Source organism: Taurulus bubalis (genome assembly GCF_910589615.1).
Source record: "Taurulus bubalis genome assembly, chromosome: 6".
NCBI lineage: Eukaryota > Metazoa > Chordata > Actinopteri > Perciformes > Cottidae > Taurulus > Taurulus bubalis.
In genome coordinates, this window is record NC_136594.1 from 16,541,686 (window position 1) to 16,566,735 (window position 25,050).

The 25,050-nt window shown below is 42.6% G+C and overlaps 2 protein-coding genes across 2 annotated transcripts in view; both read right to left on the reverse strand.

Moving 5' to 3' along the window:
* The window catches only part of rgs12b (regulator of G protein signaling 12b), a gene marked incomplete at its 5' end in the record, with an annotated part of 38,818 nt that extends 37,715 nt beyond the window's left edge, over nucleotides 1–1,103 (reverse strand). Inside the window, one exon of the mRNA XM_079220343.1 lies at nucleotides 36–1,103. Within this exon, the coding sequence (XP_079076469.1) occupies nucleotides 36–1,103 (1,068 nt within the window). The remainder of the gene's footprint in view (nucleotides 1–35) is intronic.
* A 2,717-nt stretch (nucleotides 1,104–3,820) lies between these two features.
* Nucleotides 3,821–25,050, reverse strand: part of htt (huntingtin) — a gene marked incomplete at its 5' end in the record, with an annotated part of 37,494 nt that continues 16,264 nt past the window's right edge. The window contains 35 exons of the mRNA XM_079220229.1: nucleotides 3,821–6,879; nucleotides 7,024–7,184; nucleotides 7,854–8,016; nucleotides 8,217–8,436; nucleotides 9,770–9,983; nucleotides 10,330–10,444; nucleotides 10,816–11,006; nucleotides 11,584–11,739; nucleotides 12,013–12,145; nucleotides 12,237–12,367; nucleotides 12,457–12,542; nucleotides 14,657–14,796; nucleotides 14,886–15,040; nucleotides 15,314–15,417; nucleotides 15,626–15,752; nucleotides 15,853–16,037; nucleotides 16,180–16,281; nucleotides 17,023–17,200; nucleotides 17,699–17,844; nucleotides 18,132–18,339; nucleotides 18,458–18,580; nucleotides 18,683–18,818; nucleotides 19,685–19,761; nucleotides 20,253–20,429; nucleotides 20,649–20,828; nucleotides 20,963–21,101; nucleotides 21,313–21,541; nucleotides 21,707–21,849; nucleotides 22,101–22,360; nucleotides 22,881–23,003; nucleotides 23,732–23,848; nucleotides 23,946–24,082; nucleotides 24,311–24,459; nucleotides 24,659–24,714; nucleotides 24,798–24,959. Of these exons, the coding sequence (XP_079076355.1) occupies nucleotides 6,666–6,879; nucleotides 7,024–7,184; nucleotides 7,854–8,016; nucleotides 8,217–8,436; nucleotides 9,770–9,983; nucleotides 10,330–10,444; nucleotides 10,816–11,006; nucleotides 11,584–11,739; nucleotides 12,013–12,145; nucleotides 12,237–12,367; nucleotides 12,457–12,542; nucleotides 14,657–14,796; nucleotides 14,886–15,040; nucleotides 15,314–15,417; nucleotides 15,626–15,752; nucleotides 15,853–16,037; nucleotides 16,180–16,281; nucleotides 17,023–17,200; nucleotides 17,699–17,844; nucleotides 18,132–18,339; nucleotides 18,458–18,580; nucleotides 18,683–18,818; nucleotides 19,685–19,761; nucleotides 20,253–20,429; nucleotides 20,649–20,828; nucleotides 20,963–21,101; nucleotides 21,313–21,541; nucleotides 21,707–21,849; nucleotides 22,101–22,360; nucleotides 22,881–23,003; nucleotides 23,732–23,848; nucleotides 23,946–24,082; nucleotides 24,311–24,459; nucleotides 24,659–24,714; nucleotides 24,798–24,959 (5,337 nt within the window). The 3' untranslated portion in view covers nucleotides 3,821–6,665. The remainder of the gene's footprint in view (nucleotides 6,880–7,023; nucleotides 7,185–7,853; nucleotides 8,017–8,216; nucleotides 8,437–9,769; nucleotides 9,984–10,329; nucleotides 10,445–10,815; nucleotides 11,007–11,583; nucleotides 11,740–12,012; nucleotides 12,146–12,236; nucleotides 12,368–12,456; nucleotides 12,543–14,656; nucleotides 14,797–14,885; nucleotides 15,041–15,313; nucleotides 15,418–15,625; nucleotides 15,753–15,852; nucleotides 16,038–16,179; nucleotides 16,282–17,022; nucleotides 17,201–17,698; nucleotides 17,845–18,131; nucleotides 18,340–18,457; nucleotides 18,581–18,682; nucleotides 18,819–19,684; nucleotides 19,762–20,252; nucleotides 20,430–20,648; nucleotides 20,829–20,962; nucleotides 21,102–21,312; nucleotides 21,542–21,706; nucleotides 21,850–22,100; nucleotides 22,361–22,880; nucleotides 23,004–23,731; nucleotides 23,849–23,945; nucleotides 24,083–24,310; nucleotides 24,460–24,658; nucleotides 24,715–24,797; nucleotides 24,960–25,050) is intronic.

Sequence of the window (25,050 nt, forward strand, 5' to 3'; positions counted from 1 at the left end):
CGTCATCAGATAGTTCACAAAACATTCAATCGCACCTTCATAAGAACCAGTGAGTGGATCTTTTGCTCTGCCCGAAGGCGCCTCATGCTGCATCTGATGGCTTGCAGGCTGTCACTCTCTAAGCTAGTCCCTATGGACGCCAGCTCAATGGAGCCCAGATAGCCAACGATCATGCCCACATTGAGGATGCCCTCGCTGGGCTCCAAGCCCAAGTCTCCCATATCCAAGTCCTGCTCTTGCTCATGTTGTTGGAGGTGGAGATGACGGAAGTCTGTGTCCAGGAAGACTGAGTCATCATTCAGAACTTGGGCCATCTCCTCCTCAGAGAGCAGGTTGGGGTTGCTCTGGGAACGAGAGGTGTTCTGATACAGAGGGAACTCTGGCTCAGACAGCGGCCGGGGCTTTGATGATGAGCTGGGTCCTGGTCTGTCCTTGTCTGAGCTGCTGGAGGACTGGCTGGAGTTCTCAAAGATCATGTTAAAAATTCCTCCGGACTGCAGCTCTGCCACAACCTTCTCTGCCCTGTTGATGCCCAGCTGCTTAGAATCCAGTTTGGGTTTGTACCACCCCCCACGGGCTCCACAGCCTGACCTGCTGTTATTGTTGTTGTTAACACTGTTGTCATATAAACCATACAACTCATCATCACTCGAGCATGAGTCCAGGTAAGATGCTGCCATCGCGTTGCTGCTTTGGTGACGACTTGCGGTAGTGCGTTGGTGGTGTCGCCTGTGACGTTCTCCTTCAGCAATGACCAGTTTCAAGACACCAGAGCAGCGCCCGATCAGTTTGACCACATCTTCATGCGACGCCTTGGAGACATTGATGTCATTGACGGAGAGAATGTGGTCTCCTGAACGCAGACCTACATAGTCTGCAGGGCTGCCTTTTAGGATGCAGCTGAGGACACATGGACCTTGGCCTGAGAGTGTAAAGCCATACCCTGATCTTCCTCTCGCCACCTCCACAGCCCGGATACGACCCTGCTGCATAGAGGAGGGTGGCAGTGGAGGCTGGGGCAACCCGCTTCCACCACAAGGGCGTCTTTTGGATGACGCATCCACTTGCCTGAACATTGTGCCAGGGTACTTCCTCTTGTCCATTGATTCAGTTAGTTTCAATTAGTCATCATACATCCCTAGGCTCTGCTCAAGCAGGGACGCAGGGCAGGTCTGTCTTCTTGTCAAACTGCTTTGCTGTCAAGCTGCTACGAAAAAATGAGTAGCGGTTCTAAATGCAGCAGAGGGGTGTAAGATTTTCCTCGCTTCTGGCACCGTCTTGCTACTGTAGTATTCCCATCCTGGTGTCACACTCTCTCTCTCTCTCTCTCTCCAATTCACAGGCTCAGTTACCTGCAGCACAACAGAAGGCAGTCATGAGAGCACTTTCTTCCTTCACATGCATTGCTCTCCTCACCCATCATACTTTATTTCCCACACATAGATTAAACATGCTTTCTAGTCTTTATGGCATAATAAGGGCTCCATTCAATCAGACAATTCTAAATGTCAAAAGTATTGTATTGTTAGTTAATATCGCATTGTACACCTGAGCATTGAACTACACACACAGCCACACCTGTGCAGGTGGAGTCGGTGACGCTCTGACCAATGGGACGAGTGGTATTTAAACAAGAGGCGTTTTCGTACCTGCCAGACATGCAGGTGAACATGCAGGCAGACCCAACAACTAACTTTGGGGTAGCTGACTTTTAACTTCGCTTGTTATCAACGTGGACTGTGGCTTCCGGCTGAGTTAAAAGGTTATTGTTTTTCATAAATAGTATCAGGCATTCACTAATAAACCGTAAAGAATAAGTTACCGTGAACGGAGGTTCGCTGTTACTGTTAGCTTCGTTAGCTGCACATGCTAGTAGAGCGACACGTTAGCACTAAGTTGCAGTGCTCACTTTTGAGAGTCATTAACAACGTTGTAGTACCACTTTACATACAGACGTGTGCATGCTTTGTTTCTGACAATTCACGAAAGTTACAAAAAAAAGTTTCTCGCCCTGACTCGCTGTTCAAAGTGCACCCACCCGTGCTTAACCCGTAGTCCCGCCCCCCGACATCCAGTTTTTTGGAATGTCGGTCTGTAACTATGGGGACGACGGTGTACACAGACTTCTACACCCCGCCATTGGTTTTCTGAACTGTCAGTCAGACCGCGAACAGTTATGTGGATAAATTGACAAAAGTTAGTTTGAGAAATCACGAATAAAAGTATCAACAGTAGCACATTCCACAGGTGTCAAACCCCGGCGCCACGAGCTCGGGCGTCTGACTCCGCTGGTGTAATTATTGGACGTCTTATTGTTGAATAAATCGTTTTACCATCAACGAGAAAGCAAACGGCAACAGCTGGGCAGTTTACGTCTGAGTGGTAATGCGGGGATAGCCGAATAAAAGGTGGATGCAGCTTCTCTTCTAATGTTCCCACAGAGATGGTCGCTGCTACGGGTTCACTCGGGGAGATTGAAACACGACTTACGTGTCGGCGTCCGAGGCGGCGAAGCTGCTCGGGGCAGTGTCCATAGTTTGGTAACCAAGGGCTATTTAGGTAAACTCGGGAGACGATGGGTAAACAAAAGAAAAGGCTGCACCATCTGGCGAAGTAGCCTTAAGAGGAGGAGGAGGAGGACTGGAGGAGAGGGAGGTGTGTTTGGAGTGGGCAGCGGAGGGGGTGGTCAGAGGGGGAGACCTCATTTCAAGCAGTGTAAGGGAGAAAATACATTTAAAAGTTATATTTTATAGTTAATTAACTACATATAAGCATTTACTCTCACCATGGTCGACCTGAAAAGGTGTATCTCGACTGCTGAACAGTGGGATGAGTCTATGTCTTGTTTTGGGGGGGTCAAAGTCCTTCAACTGTACCAACACTGTTGTACAACTTGTAAAGCATCAAGTGCAGCAGCACCTGATACTTCAAAGTAAAACAGATGTTTCTTCGTGCCTAAGAATTAAGACATATACTTCAGCAAGACATCTGCATGTCTGATTGAAAAGTGTTAAGAGTACTTTCTTGAATTGCAAGTTCAAACCAGAGAAGACAAACTACACCACAACACATGCGCGCGCACACACACCTGTATTTTCTAGCCTCAAAATGTTATTTAATGTTGCAATAAAAAGATCCTAGGACATCAGTTGATTTGTCCTCATCAGGACATAAGTAGATTTTCTTTTCAAAATTCACACGACTTTATAAACCCTTTGTACAGTACAGCGATAAAAGCCATGTACAGTATCTGTTTGTTCCATCGTGATTTCAGCTCAGTGCTTCATGAACCATATGGCATCTGTCTAGTAATCCAGTTAATACCTTTTAATCATGAAAAGCACCCATCTTAATGGGTGCTGTAAAACAAGAGCAACATATGCTATACAGTGGAGTCTATAAAATGAAATTAAAGCCTGGCTGAGAAAAGGAAATTGTACAAAAGGCAATTACTTAATCATAAGAGGTTTGTAAAGAGTTACAGTTTAAAGTCTGGTGAAAGGACTCAAATAAAAATATGCACGTTAGTAAATCCTGCATTTTCTCTCAGCTTGACCATGTGTTGCCTGTCTGCTGAATCTGAGTTAGCTGGCAACAGCTTGTTCTTTTTGACAGAGGAAGCAGAGGCACAGCGTGTGTCCTCACAGGTTGATTGCGTTATAGAGACAGTGTGGATTCCGTGTGCAGCACCTTCATCTGAAAACACATACAATACCCTCTACTAGTTTGCCATCATAGTAGTTAAAGCTTCATGTATTTGTACTCTCCTGAAGGAAGTCACAGAATTCACGACAATGTTAAACTTCTTTAAATAATTTATTCATGTTTAACAACAGCTCATATGCAGTGATTATCTCTTGAAAATATTGAAATGAACTGAAATAATTTATTTTTATTTTTTTTACAGACTATTGTTAGAAAATAAAGATGTAATGGAGGCTCTACAGTCCTGTTGGGCATCCAGACAATAAACTAAAGGGGATCACATCATTCTGTCCTTCAATTCCCACCATCAGAATCATTGTATCAGTCAGTTGTGCTCACTAAACTGTATTTTCTAGAAAGGGAAAAAGAGGTATTATTTGAAAGCCAAGCAACAACATACTAATTGAAAGAGAAATAATTAAATCACTTCGGTCTCAGCTTTTTCATGAGGCCAAAATCAATAACAATACTATCTTCTGAGCCTGCTGGTTCTCGAGGAGGGAAAATAAAGTCTTAAAGAGACGCATGTTAAATCAGTTGAACATGACCTCCACGCCCATTTCCCAAAACCACAAAAGAAATTCTGAGTAATCGCATTACCCCCTGCAGGGTTCCCCAGTCAGTCTTTTGCTCTTCTTATGCCTGGATGAAAAGAATAGTCCCCTTCATCCGGTTGTGGGATTATTTCCTTTAACATTGTAAGTAAGTACTGTAAAAGAAAAAGAATGGGGGTTCAGTCATCCTCGGTTTCTTTTCTCACCACACAAATTCAAACTGACTTTGAAGACACTGTTGATCTAAGAAAAACAGGACTCATTTCGGCCCATTTAATCTACTTCAGGGAGGCCTCACAATGGAATTTTAATGACAGCTGCCGAGTCAGTCATTTATTGAGTGAAGACATTTTTAACATGATCAAAAGGAAGCCAGTCACATTGTTCTGAAGGGTGGAAAGTGGTAACATATTGAGCATACAAATCACTGTTTTTCACTGTGAATCACTGTGATGTTTTTGCTTTGATGCACTGTCGGACTCTTTGCATATCAAGAAAGCGCCTAACAATCAACATGAGGAACTTCCAATTGGTCAAGTGCTGAGTGTATTTAATATTCTGCACAAAGACAATTAAATATTTACCAATCTTGAACAGAGACAAAACAATATTTAAAGCTCAACAAAAACAGAAAACTGGCATCACCTTGCTACACTTCCTCGTCTGTTGATTTGTCAAAGCTGTTGTTGGTCTAAGGTTACAAGGCTCCCTTTGGGTTGTGTCGCACGTCTTCCACACAACAGTCTTAGCAAACGCACTCACAGAAGGACAGTATTAAGGACTATGCAAGAAAATAGCAGTAATGCTAAGCATGCTTTCAAGCTTTCAGTGTACAGGACATACATATATTCAGTCTTTATCTAAGGCAAGTGTATGTACAGAGTAACGCCACCCAGCACACTCCCAGGCAACTCAAGGTCTTCAATAAAATACTCGTAGCTCTCTGCATTTCTCACAGCGGTCTGCTGATTCACTGATTTTAGTTTTCTGATCATGTAAGACAGACAGAAACTAAACGTGTCTTACTATCCATGTTAAGATCTCTCATCTTTACAGTTTGGATTTTATCATGCACCATGGCTTTCATATAACTTTACAATTACTTTTTCTTCCCCCCCAAAGGTATGACGTTAACTCCATTTAAAGATGACTGCAAATTACACCCAATCTTAGGACAACAACAAAAGTCACATTTTACATCCTGAGAATTTAAAAAAGTACAAGAAGTGGACAGGTGGAGTCATTCAGTGGTACGGGGAGCATATGAGTGCCATATTTACATTTATATATAAATAAAAGGACTAGACAGATATAAGCAATATGATAAAAATCATAAGAGAAATGCTTCTCCCCCTGCTACTGGTTAAAAGAAACGACAACATCACTGCAATTTATCGGGGCCCTTAAAGTTAAAACAGTGTCTAATTTTGCAGAAGAATAGGATTTTATACCTCCCAGTATATACCTGTCTAATTCTTTGTCCACTCAATATAACAGAGACTAGGCCACTGCACAGACACATAAATTACAACAACTTGCGCAAACAAGTTGTTCTTTCTGCAGTGACAAATCACAACATCCATCCTCTGGTTCTCAGTCATTGGAAGGAAGAAAAAAATATTATGGCTATTAGTGATCATTCTTACACATAAAATATGCACTATTTAACTTGTGTGCATCAGAGAATGAACACAAGTAACTTAAATATAAAAAAGGTCTTCAGAGATACTAATTATCAACAACATTAAGCAGGCATTTCTAACCTGTTGTGTGTCCGCCCATTGTCCTAAACAGACCTGAAGCAATCTTTAACAGAACACACAGAAAAATAGATGCATTGGAACTTTAAATATATAGTAAATACTTTGCATTTTCTTTTTTTTCCCCTCTCTATTTTACTTTACTGACATCACAATACTCAAGCAAGTCCTCACAGGAAAATAATCAAATCCAATGTTTGTGTTTGATTTATGTTATTTCTTTTATACGTTTCTAATCAAGGTGCTGGGTAGGAGGTGGTGTTCAAGGTGCTGTCATTCATGTCAAGGAATAGTCTGTGGAAGAGCCACAGTTTGGAGGTTTGGCAGCCAGTGTCTTTAACGTAGGTACACTCTTCAGACAGTCCTTTAACATATGCCTTAAAACTGTTTTTCATAATGTTCACTCCACTGAAATCATGGTGTCTCCAGTAATCCTACTCATTTCACATCAGTGTAAAGGAGGGAAAGGGGTGAGGCTACAGTAGATTTTTCTCATGAAACATTCTGTTCCTCCCCTTCTTTGCAACTCAAAGAGGAAGCGTACGACATGATCATATCATTTCTCACTCTAATCCACTTTTCTCCCTGTGCTCCATTTCCCCCCGGTCTCTCTCTGTGCCTTCATGTCCTTCCCAGTCCGTCGCCCTCAGAGTGATGTATCCTGGTGGATGGACTGCAGACAGCCCAGCAGCTGGTAATAAGGGCTGCCTGGCGAGGCCACAGTCTCAAAGACAGACTGGAAAGCCCTCCGGTCCAGCTCCTCGTCAATCTGGTGCCGGTAGAAATCCATGGCCACCAGGCAGAACAGGTTGACGTCCACCACCTCATTGGAGCCCATTCGGCTGATCACGTGTGGTAGTCTGGTTTGATAGCAGGAGGTTAAGGACAACAGACAACACTATACTGTAAGCTGTACATATACACCTTCCTGCTACTCCCCCACATGCAGTATAGATACATACAGCCCAGTCACAGCCCTGCTAATGATATTCATAGAAGGATACAGGGCAGAGATCCACTGGGAGGTGGAAGCAGAGACAAAGAAACAGGAGAGGCTCCACATGGCCATGGCCACTGGTGTCCTCTGAGTGAAGTTGGACAAGGAGAGCAGCACCCAGTCTCGCACCATAGAAGACTGGCCTGTGGCATGGAGGGTCTGGAAAACCTGGAGGTGGGTGCACAGCAGAGGGAGAGGGAGGACAAAGAGGAACTTAGACGGAGACAAATATATTCAGATGACTACCAAAACAATATCTGTCCAAATTCGATTTTTGCAAGATGACAAATTATCTAACAAAAGCATCATCAACTTATGTTTAAATTCCTATTAAATTGTTGTTGTTTGAGGAAATGCAGCAGCCGATTCTCAATATTTTATTTGTTCATGGATAACTTCTACATCAATATAAGAATCGTGCTGCTGTATACACAGTGTTTTTCTACTCAAAAGTCTAATAACTATACAGATCTCATTTAACCTTCATTTTAAATTCCTGAACAACCTGAAAGCACTCTTTGCTCCAGCTTGATGTTGTCTTGACAACCTATTGTCCGATTGGACAACAAAGGAGCTGGCTGGTGCGGTCAAAACAAAAAAGGTACCTAGTAACAACTTTACCGAGACTGGACTTTGGTGAAATTCTCTGCAATTCTCCTTACAAAAAGTCAACTTTGCAGCATTTCTGTGGCCAAGGAATTGGCTTTAACAATACAAGTTAATGAATGATACGATTTGGGTGAACCCCATGTACAGAAAATTATTACGTTTTATTATTGTTTGGCTTAAAATGCAGTAATAATCATTGAGCGATCATTTGCACGTCCTGCTGCTGACCTTGTAGACGACAGCAGCCATAAACTGTGGATACGGTTGCTGATTGGACAGGAACTCTCCGATGACCTTGTTCATGACGTCCTGTGGCGGGAAGAAGTCGTCCAGAAACTGGGGCAGAATCCTGGACACCACCCGAGCCTCGCTGGGTAAACCTTTCCGGATCCTGCAAACAGGAAACGCCAGAAGAGCGAATGATGATGGTAATGTGTAAAGTGTTGCTACTGTTGTCCAAACGTATATTATTTTGGACACCACAAACCCAGAGGTCAAAGATGAGCAAAAGAAGCATCAAGTGTGTTTTGATTTATTAATCAAACAAGGTGCATTATTTGTACAATGGAGGGCGTGCGAGTGTGTGTTTACCTGTCGAAGAGCACAGAGACCCTCTCCATGGCAACAATGATCGACTCGCTGTCTGGGGCCTGCGGATCAGAGTGGGCGGGGCGACTGGCAGGGCTGGCTTTCTCTTTTCCTGAGGAGAAACCAACATGACCGGCCGTGACGCCCACCGCCTCTGCTACGGCAGAGCCAGAGTCAACCTGACCTCTAACCCTTGTCACGTCTGAACCCGACGCAAGCACCGCTGAGAGGACGAGAGGGGAGGTGGGGGGGATAGGGTGGGTTGCACCGGTTGAACCAGTGGGGGAGACGTTAGAGTGGGCACTGATATCACAATGTTCAGATGAGAATTTAGTCGACCTCGAACAGGAGATGGGGGAAAGTCTGAGAGCTACCTTCAGTCAAATCACCTTCTTAAGAAGTAGGTTTTCTGTAAGTGACTGGTGCTTAAAGTATTAGGAGAGATTTTCAATGCCATGTTTCCTGACTACATTACATCATAGATTACCCTCTCCTGTGACCTGAATGTGCTGCAGTTTGCTTTGCTGCACATGAAGAGAGGTATGCCGAAGGTTATAACTTAGTTTGCAGCTGGGCTTCACTCAAAGGATTTGCTGAATAGCTCTTGGCAACAAAAATGTGTTATTTAGCCAGTCAGCATATGGACAATACGCTACGGGTTGCTAGAGTTAGTAGGGAACGACGTAGAGGTTAGAGGTAGGGTATATCAGAAGTATGCATAGAATACATGTATCACATGCAGAAAGCGAGCAGTTTTGTTGTTTAATGCCATCACAGACATCATTACAGGGTTGGTAGGAGCTATAAAACAAAAAAAAAAGAAGAGCTCTGTTGTGTTGTAAAGAGAGATTTAATAGATGTAAATTACTTTTATTGCGTGATAAGGTTCACAGTAAGTACATGTAGTTGTAAGTGACAGATACGTTAACATTTGTAATATTAGTGTGTACTGTAAGATGCATGCAATGGTGACATGCACAACATGCGTGAACTAATGAGTTAGTATGTCAGTGGGCTTTAAAGAAGCAATACATTCCTACCTAATTCTAAGGATAGTCCCAGTTCTGGCCCATGACATTACCCTTAAGAGTCACCCTTTGCTATGAGGGACACAGCGGTAGAAGCCAAAAGTGCAACTGGAATAGAGGATACCCCGATATGATATCGGGACACCACTACATTTTACTATCCATACTAATAGAAAGGAATGAGTCTAGGATGAGAGAACAGGAAATAAAATGGGACAAATCCTTACTGAAGCTGATGCAGTGCTTACATTAGTTAAGCTTGCAGAGCTTTAAGTTTTAACCATTACTAAATAACAATGCCCCAGTAGGATTAACTGATGATAAACGAGTCTACTGCCGTTTAGAGTGCCCATGCAGGTGAGTTAGCCAGCAAGCTCAACCCTATGATGAGTTTGCAGTGGATTGAGAAAGTCCCAATAGCAGTAATGGAAGCACCAGTTCTTATACAGTAGATGCAGGTGATTTAGGCAAAATGCAGGATGCTACATTGTATTTGTGGTGCATCAGTCGTGTTAGAGCCCTTCTTACCGGTGTACATGCAGGTGAGCATGAGGCCCAGGGCGGCCATGGCTCTGTGTGGCGACGGCATGTTGACTCTGTCCACGCTGAGTTTGACCAGCGCTTCTCCGTCCACACGTGACAACTGCTCCGACAGCAGGAGGCGCTCCAGACCGCGCAGCACACAATGATAGATGACGGAGGGAGTGGAGTCCTCGCTGGCCGACACCATCACACCACACAACTGGAAGACAGCGACAAAAACAGGAGAGATGTAGACATTTTTACAAAGAGGAAACATAAAAGGATGCATAATTCTAGACACGGTAAAGAGGAACACGAGCATATCAAATAATGAATAATCATGAGTGTCACATTTCAAATGTTAGTTTAAAGCATAGACTGATTGTGACAGAAATCGAAATTGAGTTTTTATTTTTTTCAAATAAAAAGTAAATAACATTTAAAAAAGTAAAACAAATAAAAACTACATCATTTTGACACATTTGAAGAATGTTATTTTTGTCCTATTCTGTAATGGTTCCATACATCCCCTCTTTCATGTTATTCCACACACAGGGAATGTTTACCTGTATGATTCCAGCCATAAACTCAGCTCCTACATCCAGAGGGTAGTTCTCCATCATGTAGAAGGCCACGGCACACATTACCAACACATGCTGCTGGTTATGTAGGTTCACACAGCTGCAGCGCACAAAGAGGAGATGTACAGAGTAAGTGAAACTAAAATACAATAGAAAGATCAGAAGTCGGTTTGTTTGAAATGTGATGGGCAGCACCCAGTGGACAAATGCTGTACTGCACTCTTGGTCCTCATCTCAGATCAAACGATTTTTTTCTGCCAAAGACAAATCCTAACTAGTATTGTAATCTGCACTCGCCCATAAAATGGATAAAACTACTTAAATCCAAAAACAAATTACAGTGCAGGAGAGTCACCCACCACCAATAAACACATTTCGTTCACCCTCCATCATCAGCTCAGCTCATTAGATGATATGCTGATTAAATGAGGTCAGTGTTTGTTTTTGCATCCGAGAGAACAGTCTACTCACTGAGCGATAGCCCTGAGGTTGGACAGCAGGTACTCGGAGATGGTGGGGATGAGCTGTTTGGCTGTGTCATCCAGAAGGTCACACTCCAACACATAAAGCACTCCATGCAGAGCTCCCATGCGGCTGGGCAGGTGGGTGCTGCGCAGGGTCGTCTCCAACAAGCGACAAACAGGCTCCGCTATTGCTTTGTCCTACAAATATACATTTAGATTATTAATACACTTAAGCAATAGTTCACGGGGGTTGTCACCCCTCCACTTTATGTAGGGCCAAACACAACCCTGTGCTAAAATAACATCATGGCTTAAAATGAGCTATTGCTTTTATAAAAGTCATCAAGTATGCAATATGAAAGATATGGCGTCGAATGAAGAATGTTTCTCCACTTTCTCCGGGTTAGGAGAGGTTTCAGTCTTAGAGCCAAAATCGCTCTTGTTTCAAGACCTACATCAGATAGTGTACGAATGGTTGCGGAGGCAGTGGTTAGTGTATTTCTGCTGCCTTCCTGCTCGTTTCCATTTTGGAGAGATTTAGCAGCTAACCTTATTACTTTGTATATTTATTTTTGCGCAGTGATACTGAAAGTGCTGAGTAATTAGACGTGATAGCTGGTATGTGATTATTTTGTCCGGGATATGGCCCAATCAGATCGCTTTATTTGAGCTACCAGTTTTAAAATGTAGAATATTAGATGAGGGGATTAATTGTACATAACAACAACCAATCACAGACACACATCCTTCCAACATCCACCACAGTCATACTTACCATTCCCAGTACTGCAGCTGCCTTGCAGATGGCAGGTACCAGATATTGATTGAGAATCTCATCCTCTGGTGGGTGGAGCTTCTGCAGTTCCATCAGGGTGGAGAACATCATGTCAAACTGGTTCCTCTCTGTGAACAGGTCCGACACTGCCAGCAGCTACAGAGAAGGATAAGAGGGGGAAGACGCCGAAGAGTGAGAAGAGAGCTGACCCCATCTTGGTCATGGGCCCATTTCTCATGGATCCCCTCAAACATTTCTTCTTTTCCCAGAACAGACAAGCAGATGTGGATTTTTATCATCTGCTTTCGAGAGAGGAAAAACTAGGGTATTCGTCTCCTGTTCTCAAGAGTAACTTGAAAACTCAAAATAGTTTTAGGCAATCCTTTACTGATGGCAAAATGATAATCAAGCGTGTGCAACGTAGCTCACCGATCGGACCACTTCACTGACGAGTATGGTCGGAGTCTTCCTGTTACTCGGGGAGCCAGGGATCAGCCACTGGCTGTACAGCTCCAGGAGAAACTGGGAACATGAATGAATGTCCACACCGGCACGATGCTTCCTGAAAGCACAGATAGACAACAATAAGTCCCACTGTGCATTCTTGTTTCAGTGCATGTGTTGAGACTGAAGAAATGTCTAATTTGACTGACCTAGAGTTGATAGGAGAAACAGGCGGGGAGGTGGGTGCTGGAGTGTCTGCTTCATCTTCTTCATCCTCACCCCATTCTTCCTCTCTCAGTGGGGTGATGTTGTTTCCTAACCACACCGAGTGAATGGAGACCTGGGAAAAGAGAGAATAAAAACATTTAAAACACATTGTTCCTCAAGTTTAATTTTATCCATTTTTTTCTCCTGTTATGCATCCCTAACCTGTCCCAGTTTGTAGTCCATGTTGCCCAATTCCCTCTCTGTGTTGATCTGAAGCAGCAGCTTCTCATGGCTGATCAGCGTGCCTGCTGAAACGGTAAGAAATATTCTTTATATTTTTGTGCCAATAATTAATCAAAGATTACAACAGAAGAAGAATAAAGAACAATGGAGTAAAAATATAAACATATATGAACAATAGTGTAATAAGTATTAAGAGTACAATAAGTAATAATTATATATATAAACATATATGAACAATAGTGTAATAAGTATTAAGAGTACAATAAGTAATAATTATATATATATATATATATATATATATATATATATATATATATATATATATATATATATATATATATATATATATATATATATATATATATATATATATATATATATATATATATATATATATATATATATATATATATATTATATATATATATATATATACACACATACATACATACATACACACACGACTGTCTCAGAAAATCAGAATATTGTGATAAAGTTCTTTATTTTCTGTAATGCAATTAAAAAAACAAAAATGTCATGCATTCTGGATTCATTACAAATCAACTGAAATATTGCAAGCCTTTTATTGTTTTAATATTGCTGATTATGGCTTACAGCTTAAGAAAACTCAAAAATCCTATCTCAAAAAATTAGAATATCATGAAAAAGTATACTAGTAGGGTATTCAACTAGTCACTTGAATCGTCTAATTAAGTCGAAACACCTGCAAGGGTTTCCTGAGCCTTGAAAAACACTCAGCTTGGTTCAGTAAACTAAATCACAAGTATGGGGAAGACTGCTGATCTGACTTCTGTCCAGAGGACCATCATTGACACCCTCCATTAGGAGGGTAAGACACAAAAAGAAATTTCTCAAAGAGCAAGCTGTTCACAGAGTGCAGTTTCAAAGCACATCCACAAAAAGTCTGTTGGAAGGGGGAAATGTGGCAGGAAACGCTGCCCAACCAAGAGAGATGCCCGAAGCCTTAACAGCATTGCGAAGAAGAGTCGCTTCCAGAATTTGGGGGAGCTTCAAAGACAGTGGACTGAAGCTGGAGTCCAGGTATCAAAAGCCACTGTTCACAGACGTGTCCGGGAAATGGGCTACAATAGCCGTATTCCCATGGTCAAGCCACTTCTGAACTCAAGACAACGGAAGAAGCGTCTGACTTGGGCTATGGAAAAGAAGCACTGGACAGTTGCAGAGTGGTCCAAAGTCCTCTTTTCAGACGAAAGCAAGTGTTGTATTTCATTTGGAAGTCAAGGCGCCAGAGTCTGGAGAAAGGCTGGAGAGGCGCAAAATCCAAGTTGCTTGAAATCCAGTGTGAAGTTCCCACAGTCAGTGATGGTTTGGGGTGCCATGTCAGCTGCTGGTGTTGGTCCACTGTGTTTCATCAAGTCCAGAGTAAATGCAGCTGTGTACCAAGAGATTTTAGAGCACTACATGCTTCCGTCTGCAGAAAAGCTCTATGGAGATGAGGATTTCATTTTCCAGCATGATCTGGCACCTGCCCACAGTGTCAAAACCACCAGTAACTGGTGTACTGACCATGGCATTACTGTCCTCGATTGGCCTGCCAATTCCCTTGACCTGAACCCCATAGAGAATTTGTGGGGTATTGTGAAGAAGAAGCTGAAAGACACCAGACCCAACAATGCAAATGAGCTAAAGGCCGCTATTGAAGCATCCTGGGCATCCATACAACCTCAGCAATGCCACAGACTGATTGCCTCCATGCCACGCCGCATTGATGCAGTAATCCGTGCAAAAGGATTCCCAACCAAGTACTGAGTGTATTAATGGACATTTTCAAATGTTTGATTTTGTTTTGCTGTTATAAATCTTTTTTTTTTTTACTTGGTCTGAGGAAATATTCTAATTTTTTGAGATAGGATTTTTGAGTTTTCTTAAGCTGTAAGCCATAATCAGCAATATTAAAACAATAAAAGGCTTGCAATATTTCAGTTGATTTGTAATGAATCCAGAATGCATGACATTTTTTTTTTTTTTTAAATTGCATTACAGAAAATAAAAAAACTTTATCACAATATTCAAATTTTTTGAGACAGTCCTGTATATATATATAAATAAAAATTATAAAAAGAAAATGACAACATAAGATCAGAAACAAAAGTAAGTAGTAGCTGGATTGAGAGACTGAATGAATGTTATGGGTTACCAGCTGAGGCTGCCGATAGAGAGGGCACAGGGTCCCAGGCGTGGTACGGGTGGTGTGTATGAACATTGTCTCTCTTAGACACAAGAGCCTGAATCTCTCTCTCCACCTCGCCCCTGATCACTGCAAGTTTCCTTCCAAACCTGGAAACACACAGACAAAAATTGAAAAATCAGTGCATGCATATTCTGAGCACTTTAATAGAATAAATAAAAAACAGATGCATAGCTACCGTGTTTCCAGCGCTTTCAGGCTCTTGTTGCGGGGCTGCTGTTCCAGACAGCTGACTGCAGGGTTGCCAGCAGTGGGCAGGGTCATGGCACTCAGCACCAGGCTGGTGATGGCCTGCACCGCTAACACATTCAACTGGGTACGCTCCAAGTCCTCCTAGAGACAAAGAGAAACAAAACAATGCGTTAGATTGGAAAGTGTTTTTTACTGAGGGTTTTTAGAATAGTTTCCCACTATTTATTCAAATGCGACTGAGGAGTCATGTTTCTTTGATGCTCACTCACTGAATTTACACAAATGCTGGCATGTTTCTCATTAAAGTAAGGAATTTGGGGAGTGCTTATACAAGAGTGAAGAGTTCTGTAGTCGTATCAACCTCCTAAACCAGCAGTACAGTGAAGGATCTGAACACTATTCTTGCGTGTGTACCTCCTGCTGCGTCTCCTCCTCCTGGTCCATAGTGATGGGTTGGGTGACCAGCACCCCCAGCAGTGTAGCCCAGGTCTCCTCAAACTGAGTCCTGCTGCTCCAGCCTTAAACATACAGCAACAAAATAATTTACATGACAGAAAATACAGTAATGCACCATTACTCAGACCAAAATCTGATGTACTTGTGGCAATCAGATACTGCACTTCCGGAGTGATATTTATGAATACTAGGCAATTTCACTGTGATGAGATAAACCATGAGACAATAAAAGGTGAAGCCCATCATATGACTGTTTGTGCATTTCTGTACCCAGTATGTTGATGCGGTAGAGGAACTCTCTGAAGACATCCTTTTCCTGCAGGAAGTCAACAGGGATCTCAGGCAGCGTTGTGCCGTACTCTCCTCCTGGCTGAGGGGACCAGCCCAGTTTCCAAACCTACACACACACACACAATGTTATTAGACAATTATGTTTATAATATTATGTTATAATTCATGTATACAGACTGAAGGCATTATATTTTTCACACACTGACCAGTGGAGGTACTCGGGTGTAGCTGTTGACCAGAGGCAGTCGGGACAGACTGATGACAATGTTGCGCAAGGTTGGTGTGAGGAAAGCAGGGAACGCACTGTTTCTATGGTGACCCAGGGCGAGGATGCTCTGCAGGCCTTCCACCAGGTCCGCCATAATCTCACATGCTTTCCTCTCGCACATGTCTGCAACATACAGGTGAAAGCTTTGGGGCATACTTGACGGCAAATTCGACTTGGAACAAATGACATCCAACAGCGTTGCAAAGCCCTGAAATACTAAATAATAACATAAAACAACCCAGCAGTTTTACAGAAAAGTGCTCACGGTCAGCATGCGCAGAGTCGACTTCATCTCTTTCAGCATCTCTCTCTGACTTAGTCTTTTTCTTCTCTGGATGTAGAAGTTGGTCACCAGGACTCACAGCCACTGGGGAGGCAAAGACAAAACATTTGACTAGCATTGAAATGACAGACATTTTTATCTTCAGGGACAGTTCAGCCAGAAATTAAAAATACTTATTTTTCCTCTTAACTGTAGTATTAATCTAGATTGTTTTGGTGTGAGTAGTCTAGTTTTGGAGATGTTGGTTGTAAACATGTTTGCCTTTTCTTGAATGTAATGCATATATAACATTTGGCTTTCATTGCTCAAAGTGCCACAAAAAAACATTTGAAAAACAGCAATGTTTCTTCTACTGGAGACAACTCAAAATCCACAGACCAGTTTCCAGTTTTATGGAGGAACAATTTTCTTTCTACAAACTACCGTGCAGATGGAAGTGTGCATCTATACTCTGAGTTGCTAGCTCACCTAGCATCACTGAGCTAACAAAGATTACAGCTAAGTCGAAGAGGACGCTATTAATGTTCACATCTCACACCACGATCTATGGATTATCTTGAGTAATCAGGCTATGATTTCTTCAAAGAGACATGTTGATTTTGCTTTAATCACCACAAGTCAAGTGTCATCTCCTGCCATCATATTGGTGAGAAGGCAGACATCTCTCCAGTTGATATTCCTAACACTCGGCAACTCTCACCAAAACAATCTGGATTGATGAGTAGCACTACAGGTAAGAGGGAAAAAAAGTACTTTTGATTTTGTGGTGAACTTTAATAATAAAATCATAGAGGATGCACACGCATGTCCCGGCGGCTTTCTCACCTGCAACCATGATGAGGTGCAGGCAGTAGATGAGGGAGCAGGTGTGTGTTGCGTACTCTGGGGTAGAGAGTTTGTTCCAGACACAGGGCTGCTGCAGGGCCAGACACAGACAGGACAGAGCCCACTGCAGGTCCACACTCAGGGGCAACTGGTTCTGGAGGAGACGCCACGCTACGACCTGGGATAGGAGAGAGCAATACAAGATGGAGTGATCCCATCCAACATCAGAATATAAATTGGCCGATGAAGATGAAAACGATGGGGTTTTAATGTATTAGATGAATTACTACACCACTTTTACCACTATTCTATGATGAGAAAGAAGCCTGCAAAACTTACCAAATGAGAGAAATTAAAGTTTTCTCTCATTATTTGATTATATGAATCTTCATAGATTCATATAATTTGAGAGAAAACTTGAGTAGAAATTGTAAAAAATATTTAAAGTCTAGATTCAATTTGGAAGAAAAAAAAGCAGCCGTCATTTTAGGTCACATCACGGTCACAGATTGACCAATACATGCAAAACACAATAATCCATTATTCTATTAGCGCTACTCATAACCCACTATTTAGCAGTCCTATAACATTCAAAGGATTGTATTTACATCTGTCTTGTAACTGTACACTGCTCAAATACTCTGTTTCGGTGGGACTTTGATATGTAGCCTTTTACCTCGGCAGCAGTGCAGGTGAAAGTAGTGATGAGGTGTTCCTTGTCAGAGGAGATATGTAGTGAAGAGGGCAGCTGGCTCACATTCAGTAGGTACTGGGACAAAGCTCTGCACAGCGACAAAACCCTGGGGTAGAAGCCTGGCTCATCTAAAAGATAGACAGCAAAGACATAAATAAAAATAATATTTAAAACTGTAGTTGTAGAAGGAACATTTCTCTTACATTTTTAAGTTTCAAACATTCTCCTGCTTCTTATACACAATGCAACCTCAAAGCTTCAAAGAACAAATGTATGTTCAATAAAGTCACTTCAAGTTCAAGTTGTAAAAGAGCTAAAAATGTAAGGAATGACTCAATATGACAGTATACACAATTGTATACTTCTAACTTGTGTATTTTGTATCCACCCATCTCTCCTTCCCTCCCACTCTCACCATACACAGCAGCTAGTTGGTCCCAGTATGGCTGTGACTGGGCAGGTGGCAGGAAGGACTGGTGGGGGACAGGAAGTGACCCGGTGACTCCTGCAAGCCGCTCGAGGGTCACTTGCAGAGCTGTCTCCAACAAGAGCGCCCCCTGGCCTCGTGCTAACCGCTGCATCCCCATACTGAGACATGGGCACAGCAGGCTTAGGTTGAACTCCTGGGGGGAGAGACAAAAGCCAGGTTCAGATGCAACATATTCCAATTTGAATTAATCAATAAATATGGTATAGAATATGCATCCAGAGTTCTGATCTGGGCACTGCAGTCTGTGTCACCTTGCAGCTCATGATGTCAAAGAGGTCAGTGGGCGGTAGTTTGGTGAGGAGTTCTGTTGTCTCCAACAGGGAAACATCTCCACGAAGACAACACTGAGACTTCACCAGAGCCACGTACCACTCCTGAAAACAAAATAAAATCATATACAGAAAATATGTATTCCTCACGATCTGAATTTCTTTACTTTGCAGGATCCATAGACACAGCAAAAAACAGTCGCTCACCTTATCTGCAGAGACCAGCTCAGGGGAAGGTGGTGGATCCCCATCCAAGGGGTGTGTGGTCACAGGAGGTGTGGGGCTGCTGGTGCCAGCAACAGTGGCTCTGAACCTGTCCAGCAGGGAGTAAAACCTCTGATGCCTGCATTAAGAGAGAGATGAACAGAGGTTATTTTTGTTTCAGATTTCATAGAAATCTCTTCCACGGTACATAAAGCTTAATTTATGGTTCTGCGTCAAGTTGAGCATTCGAAATTCTGCGTCGAGGGGCCGCGTTGCTCTGCAATTAACCGCCACGCAGCCAGGGGGGTGTGGCTGTGTGGTTTCAGGGGTTATAGCCGAATCCTTGCTTTTTCTTCCGGTCACAGTAAACAATGGCGACCAAGTTGGAGCGGCTGCATTTGGAGTTCATCAATATTGAAGAGCAAATGCTTATATTGCAAATGTTGAAGCGCAGGCGACAGAGAAGACGTTTGCGGAAAAGGCAACTGCCGGAAATTCCGTTCTGAGCGGACCAATCACAGCGCTTGCGGTCCGCGTCAACGCGACGCGTAGTTAGGATTTTTTGGAGGTGCACGTCAGGCTACGGCGTAGGAGTCTGTGTTGACGGCGTAGCTACGGCGTAGGTACGCCGTCGACCTGACGGAGAACCATAAATTAGGCTTAACTTCCAATTCTGTAGATATTTGGCACCCTGAATATCCCACTGAGAGCAGAGGATGTTACATTACTTTGGTCTGACACACCACATATACACTGATTGAGTTCATACATGCATTATTTGGGGAATATAAGCAACAAAAACTGCCTCAAAGTTGCATGTACTTGGTTGAATATACTTATGATCTGGTTTGAGGAAATGAGAAATTCAATGTTTAAATTAGTTTGAGTTTATATTGCAGTTTGTTCTGTTTTTTTTTTTACAAGATTTTAATAACTGTAAAATATGCAACATAATGCAAAAGTTACAAACTTCCTCAAATTAGCTGCAATACAGAAGAGCTTTACCTCTGAGCGAGGCCACTGGTCTGGAGGTATTCCTGGATCCTGTCCAGTTCCTCCACAGGCACCTGAGCTATACTGTTCTGCAGGATGGAAGGAGACAACAACACATGATCAACATCATAGAAACCGTGTTTTGGGTCCATGTATTGAATTTATTTCCCATCCCACCATATAAAAGAGGGGAATCTGCTTGTAGTGAAATAAACAAGCTCACAGACAGACTGGAAGCGGTGATCAATCAATTTGGTATACATATTACACAATATATGGTTATTATACTCAAAACGCGTAGTGAAATATGTTTGATTTAAAACAGCAGTCTATGAAGAATAGGCTACACTCGACCAAAATAGACTTGAAGCGAAACAAATGTAGAAGCATCTTACGGCATCAAGGTGTATTTTTATACATTGAATAAAATGAAAGCCTATCCGTTTCATGAGATGCAAGTGGCAGACGTCAGAAACGCTTTAAAAAATGCTTTCAGTGAGGACTGGCCGTTATGGCTCATGACGATTAAATGGAATTTATCAAATGTGAAAAGAAAATCAAACTAATCCATAAGCTGTACCTGTAGTGTCTCAGCCAGCAGCATCTCCACTCTGCGACACGCCAGTGTGTCCACCATGCGAGCCAGAACCCTGAAGGGTGTACTGAGCAACTTGTCCACATACAGCATCAGCAAAGAGCCAGACTGACTCAAGTGGATGCCTTCCAAACACTGCAGAGTCTTCTTCAACATGGTAGGCTGTAAAAAGAGGAGAGGAGTCAGTTAACAAGGCAGAAAAGGGACGACAGAAAAAAATTACTTAACGACCAAATCAAGAGGTGAAATTATCACAAAAAGATAGATAAATAGAATAAGAACATTGCTAGTAATGAGACGTACTGGGCAACTTTAAAACAGTAGGGAAAGAGTAGTTAGAGGGATGATGGAAAGTGGGGAGCTAAAAGGGTGTCATCTCACGGTACTGAGGTTGTCACAGCGAGACTGGATGGCCTGGATGAAGAGGCCGCTAGCAGCTGAGTTGCGGTGCACAGCGCTGATGAAATCCTGCACTGGAGGCTCATGGGAAAGACTGATGAGGTCACGCACGTGGTTGACAATCAGCCAGGTCAGATGCTCCGAGTCATGGAGGTTCTGACACTATTTTTCCCGTGAGAAAAATAAAAAAAAATTACATGTTGGCTCAAAACAGAGGTTTATGTAATCAAAACATTTGTGACTGATGCCAACGGTATTAAGCAGTTTTGAATGTCCAACACTCTTAAGACTCTGACCACATAGTCACAGAAGAGGATGAGGGCTCCCCTGTGTACGATCTCTCGGTTGACCATAGCTAACCGCATCTCAGGCTTCTCCTCTCCTTCCCCTGAGGAGTGAGGGCTCAGCAGCTTTGTGCTCGAGAGGCTGTGTCCCCTGAGAGAGAAAGATGGAGAGGGTCGTTTGTTACGAGCTGCAGAACCATGCTCAAGTTCGAACAGGGATTTTATCTTGGACAATTTGTTGCACTATAAATAGATTGTTTTGCTCCCTTTTAGTCTTGCAATTTATAATAATTATGTTTGCTTGTGATACACCCTCTAGTGAAAATAAACGTTGCTGAGGCACTCACACCATCTGTTCTTACCTGGGTGTCTGGTGCACCTCAGCCCACCAGGAGTAGTTGGTGTAGTCGATGATGAGGAGGACCTGGCACCAAAGCAGCACAAGAGAGGGGTGGGTGGTGATCAGGGACTGCACCATGCTGTTCAGCCCCTCTAAGGGGTAAAACAGAGTGTCCTCTGTGCCAGTTGGTCCACCTCCACCCTCACCCTTTAGGAGACGGCTAGCTGCAGCTGTGATCCTGCGAAACATTCCTGAAAGCGAAAGGGAAAACAAAAAAGAGGAAATGGGTCAAGTAAAGACCAGTAATAAATAAAATCATGCAACCGATTTAGTGAAATGCAATGAATTTCATTCCAAAGCTTAATATCCATCGCTTTAGCCACGACAAATTACGATTTAAATGATGTAAAGCTCACCACTTTTGAAGACATGTATGAGACACATGAGCAGTGTGCCCAGCTGCTGGCAGTAGAAGGTGTGTTGCTGCTCTGTAATGTCCACTTTAACCTGTCTTGAGGAAATGTCATCCAGCAACACTCCTACCAGCTGGAGAAGGAACCTGGAAAGAGGGAATATGGGACATAGGTTTATATTGTTATTGCCTTTATTGTTTCCGTTTTTACCAAGTGTTTTTAAGTACCTTTTAAAGCACTATACAAATAAAATGTTTTATTATTAATATAGGTGAAGTGAGAAGAGAAACAAAAGAGACGCATGGAACAATGTAGTGGTTAAAAATAAAAAAAGGTAAAGGGTAAAAACATCCCTCAATCCTTAAGTCAGAAACACCCTAAAACTACAGCCACTAACCTGGCAAAGGTTTCCTCAGGTAGGGCCTTTTGTGCCTCACCAATAGGATCCTGGTTTACGAGTGTGTCGGCAGTGGGTGGGTCACTTGGGGAGAGGCCCTGCTGATGCAAGCGACGGATTGTGTGGCAGGAGAGGAGATGCGGGGTGAGAGAGAGTTCGTGGACCCGTGACAGGACAATGTCCTCAGTGGACTGAGAGACGAGCACCCTGAGGACCGCCAGGATACCGGACACCCACAGCTGGACTGTACCGACCGACGCCTGGAGGAGCAGAAGTTTGAGTTCAAGTCCAATATATAGGCTTTGCAGTCACTTACCAAAAAGACGACACGGTGTGGTGAAGGGACATTTTGGATGATTTGAAATGGGTTTGTATGAGGTAATTATCCGTAGTCAGTGTAATATCTACAGTAAAACATTAGCCATCGAAAAGAAAACCCACCTAAAATTATCAATTTTAGTATAAGTGTATTTGTAATATTCCCACTGCTTTACCTTGCCGTCGAACAGCTTTTTACGGGGAACCGAAGCAGCTAAATTCATCTACGCCCTTTTTAAATTAATATTTTTGTCCAGAGAGTGTAGATGAATATAACTGTACATTTCTATGCTCCCGTCCTCCTGTTTCTAATGACTGAGGAGAAGTACCTCATACAGCCTGACTTCAAAACATCTGAACTATCCATTGAGCTAAATCAGACAATCAGACAGACAGACAGACAGACAGACAGTCAAGTCTAAAGTCTTAATGCATGTTCAGATATCAGATGAGGAGTCTCACCATGGTCACCGGGGTGGTAAACATACTCTTGAGCAGCATGTCCACAGGTCGGAGAGAGGAGGGCGCTACCGTCTCAAACAGAGTATTCAACACTCCCAACGCCTCCGGAGAGTCCAGGTGCATCTGTGAGGACACGAGAAATAACAAATAGAAATAAATTCAGAGTCAGATTTCTTTAAATAAATTTCAGTAATACATTTATTTAAATCCCTGTAACGCAAAGAGTTATGTTTTGGGAATTTGTTGCGTCTTGAAAGGCTCAGAACAGATGACACCCAGCTAATATTTAACGGAGTGTGTGTATAAAGATGTATGGAACCATCGCACAGGGAAACCGAAGCCTTTTCGGGGCCTGTCGGAAGGAACCAGCCTCACTCTGTGTGGAGTCGCACCGGCTGCAGCACACTGCTCAGTGTTGCAACCATAAAGAGACACACACAGTGACAATACAATAAATACGAATCTACAACCAGAGACATAAACAGTAGATTACTGATATTGTGCATGTGTATGTACATGTATTGTACACATCTTTTCTTTATATGCATATCTAGAAAATCAATAAAAATGTGATCACAAAAACAAAAAAAGACCATAATGATTCCATTTGGTATTTAATCCATTGAAATTGAAATTTGTACATTAAATGCCTTAACACAGCATGAAAGGGAGGAACATTACAAGTCAAACATATGACGTTTCCATCTTGGGAGCTTGTTTTTGATGACCAGACCATTTAATTTATGTTGTCTCTCTCATTGTCAAACAATTTGTTTGTGTGCCCCAACATGTTTGATCTTACAGTATAAATAGCTCGATTTGGACTTCCAGATAAAAGAGCATTTTCCTACCTGCTGCTTAGCAATCATGGGAAGTATGACATCAGAAATCTGTCTGGACAATCTCTTCCACTTGTCCTCATTCTCTTTATGACACTGCTGCAGAACAAGGATGAACATCTCCAACACCTACATGTCAAAGCAAATGTCAGGCAGAGAAAACATTTGCTGGAATGCTTTGTGATATTAGCATGCCGTGTCTGTTTGGATCCATTTGTGAACGTACCTGATGGTGTTGCACGAGTCTAAGCAGCATGGAGACCACCACTTCTTTCTGTGTTTCCAGCTCTTTGCCTGCATCTGCTTTGTTTGAGCCCCTCAACACAAATAGATCATGGACTATTGGCTGCAAAGCTGGGATGGCTGTGGAGAAAAGAGGAAAATAAAATATCTTCCGACTCTATATCCATGTCTGTATTTATGATTCTGTTCATGATGGTAAGAAAAACAAACGTGTCGGTTATACAGCTGCAGTAAGGATGTGCTTTTGAGGTAATGTGTTAGTTTAAAGTAATGTTTGGGAATGTAAACTTCAGTGATGTTGTAGAATAAATGATTTTGTATGTCGTGTATTACTTGAGCTCCTATTACCGTGTGTGACAGCTTTCCTGCCGCTCGCCATGATGCCATCACACAGCTGGATGATTTTGGGGATACTGATTATCTGCTTGGAGTGGTAACGCTCATAAGACAGCAGCACCAGGAAGAAAAAGATGTTGGGAATGATGGCCTCCGAGTCTCTGTGCAGGAACAGGTATTATTTAGGTCGCAGGGCAGCAATGGAATATTTTAGCTAATCTACAGTTCAGTGGAAGCCAGATTTAACCGCTTATGCACCACATAGAAGAAAAACATACGACAGAAAATCCTGAAACACACATGGATTCTGAAAATGCCACATTGCATTACTCTTTTATAGGAGTCATAAAGAAAACTCACCTGAACTGTCCTACTTCAATGTACTCAAACTGCTTCAGGACAAATCCTATGAACACCTGAAACAGAAAAGAACTATTTTTGAAGATGAACTAATGAACTAATGCAAAAGCATACGTGTGCGTTTTTTGTTTCGTTTTACCTGATCCGAGTCCAGAAGGCAGTAGTTGACTCTAAGCTGCACAAGTTGGGCGAGCAGGTCTAGTACTTGCCTCTGCAGGGCCACAGAGGTGCTGGTAGTGTACTGCTTCAAAGCTTTGATCACCAGGGGCTCAAAAAGACGAATGTGGTTGTGGATGGCATTCTGAAAAAAGCAAAAGATGAGGCCCGAGCTTTTAGAACAGCAGCCCCTGTTCATTTTTAGATGTTCACAATCTAAAAAAAGGAGCAGAACA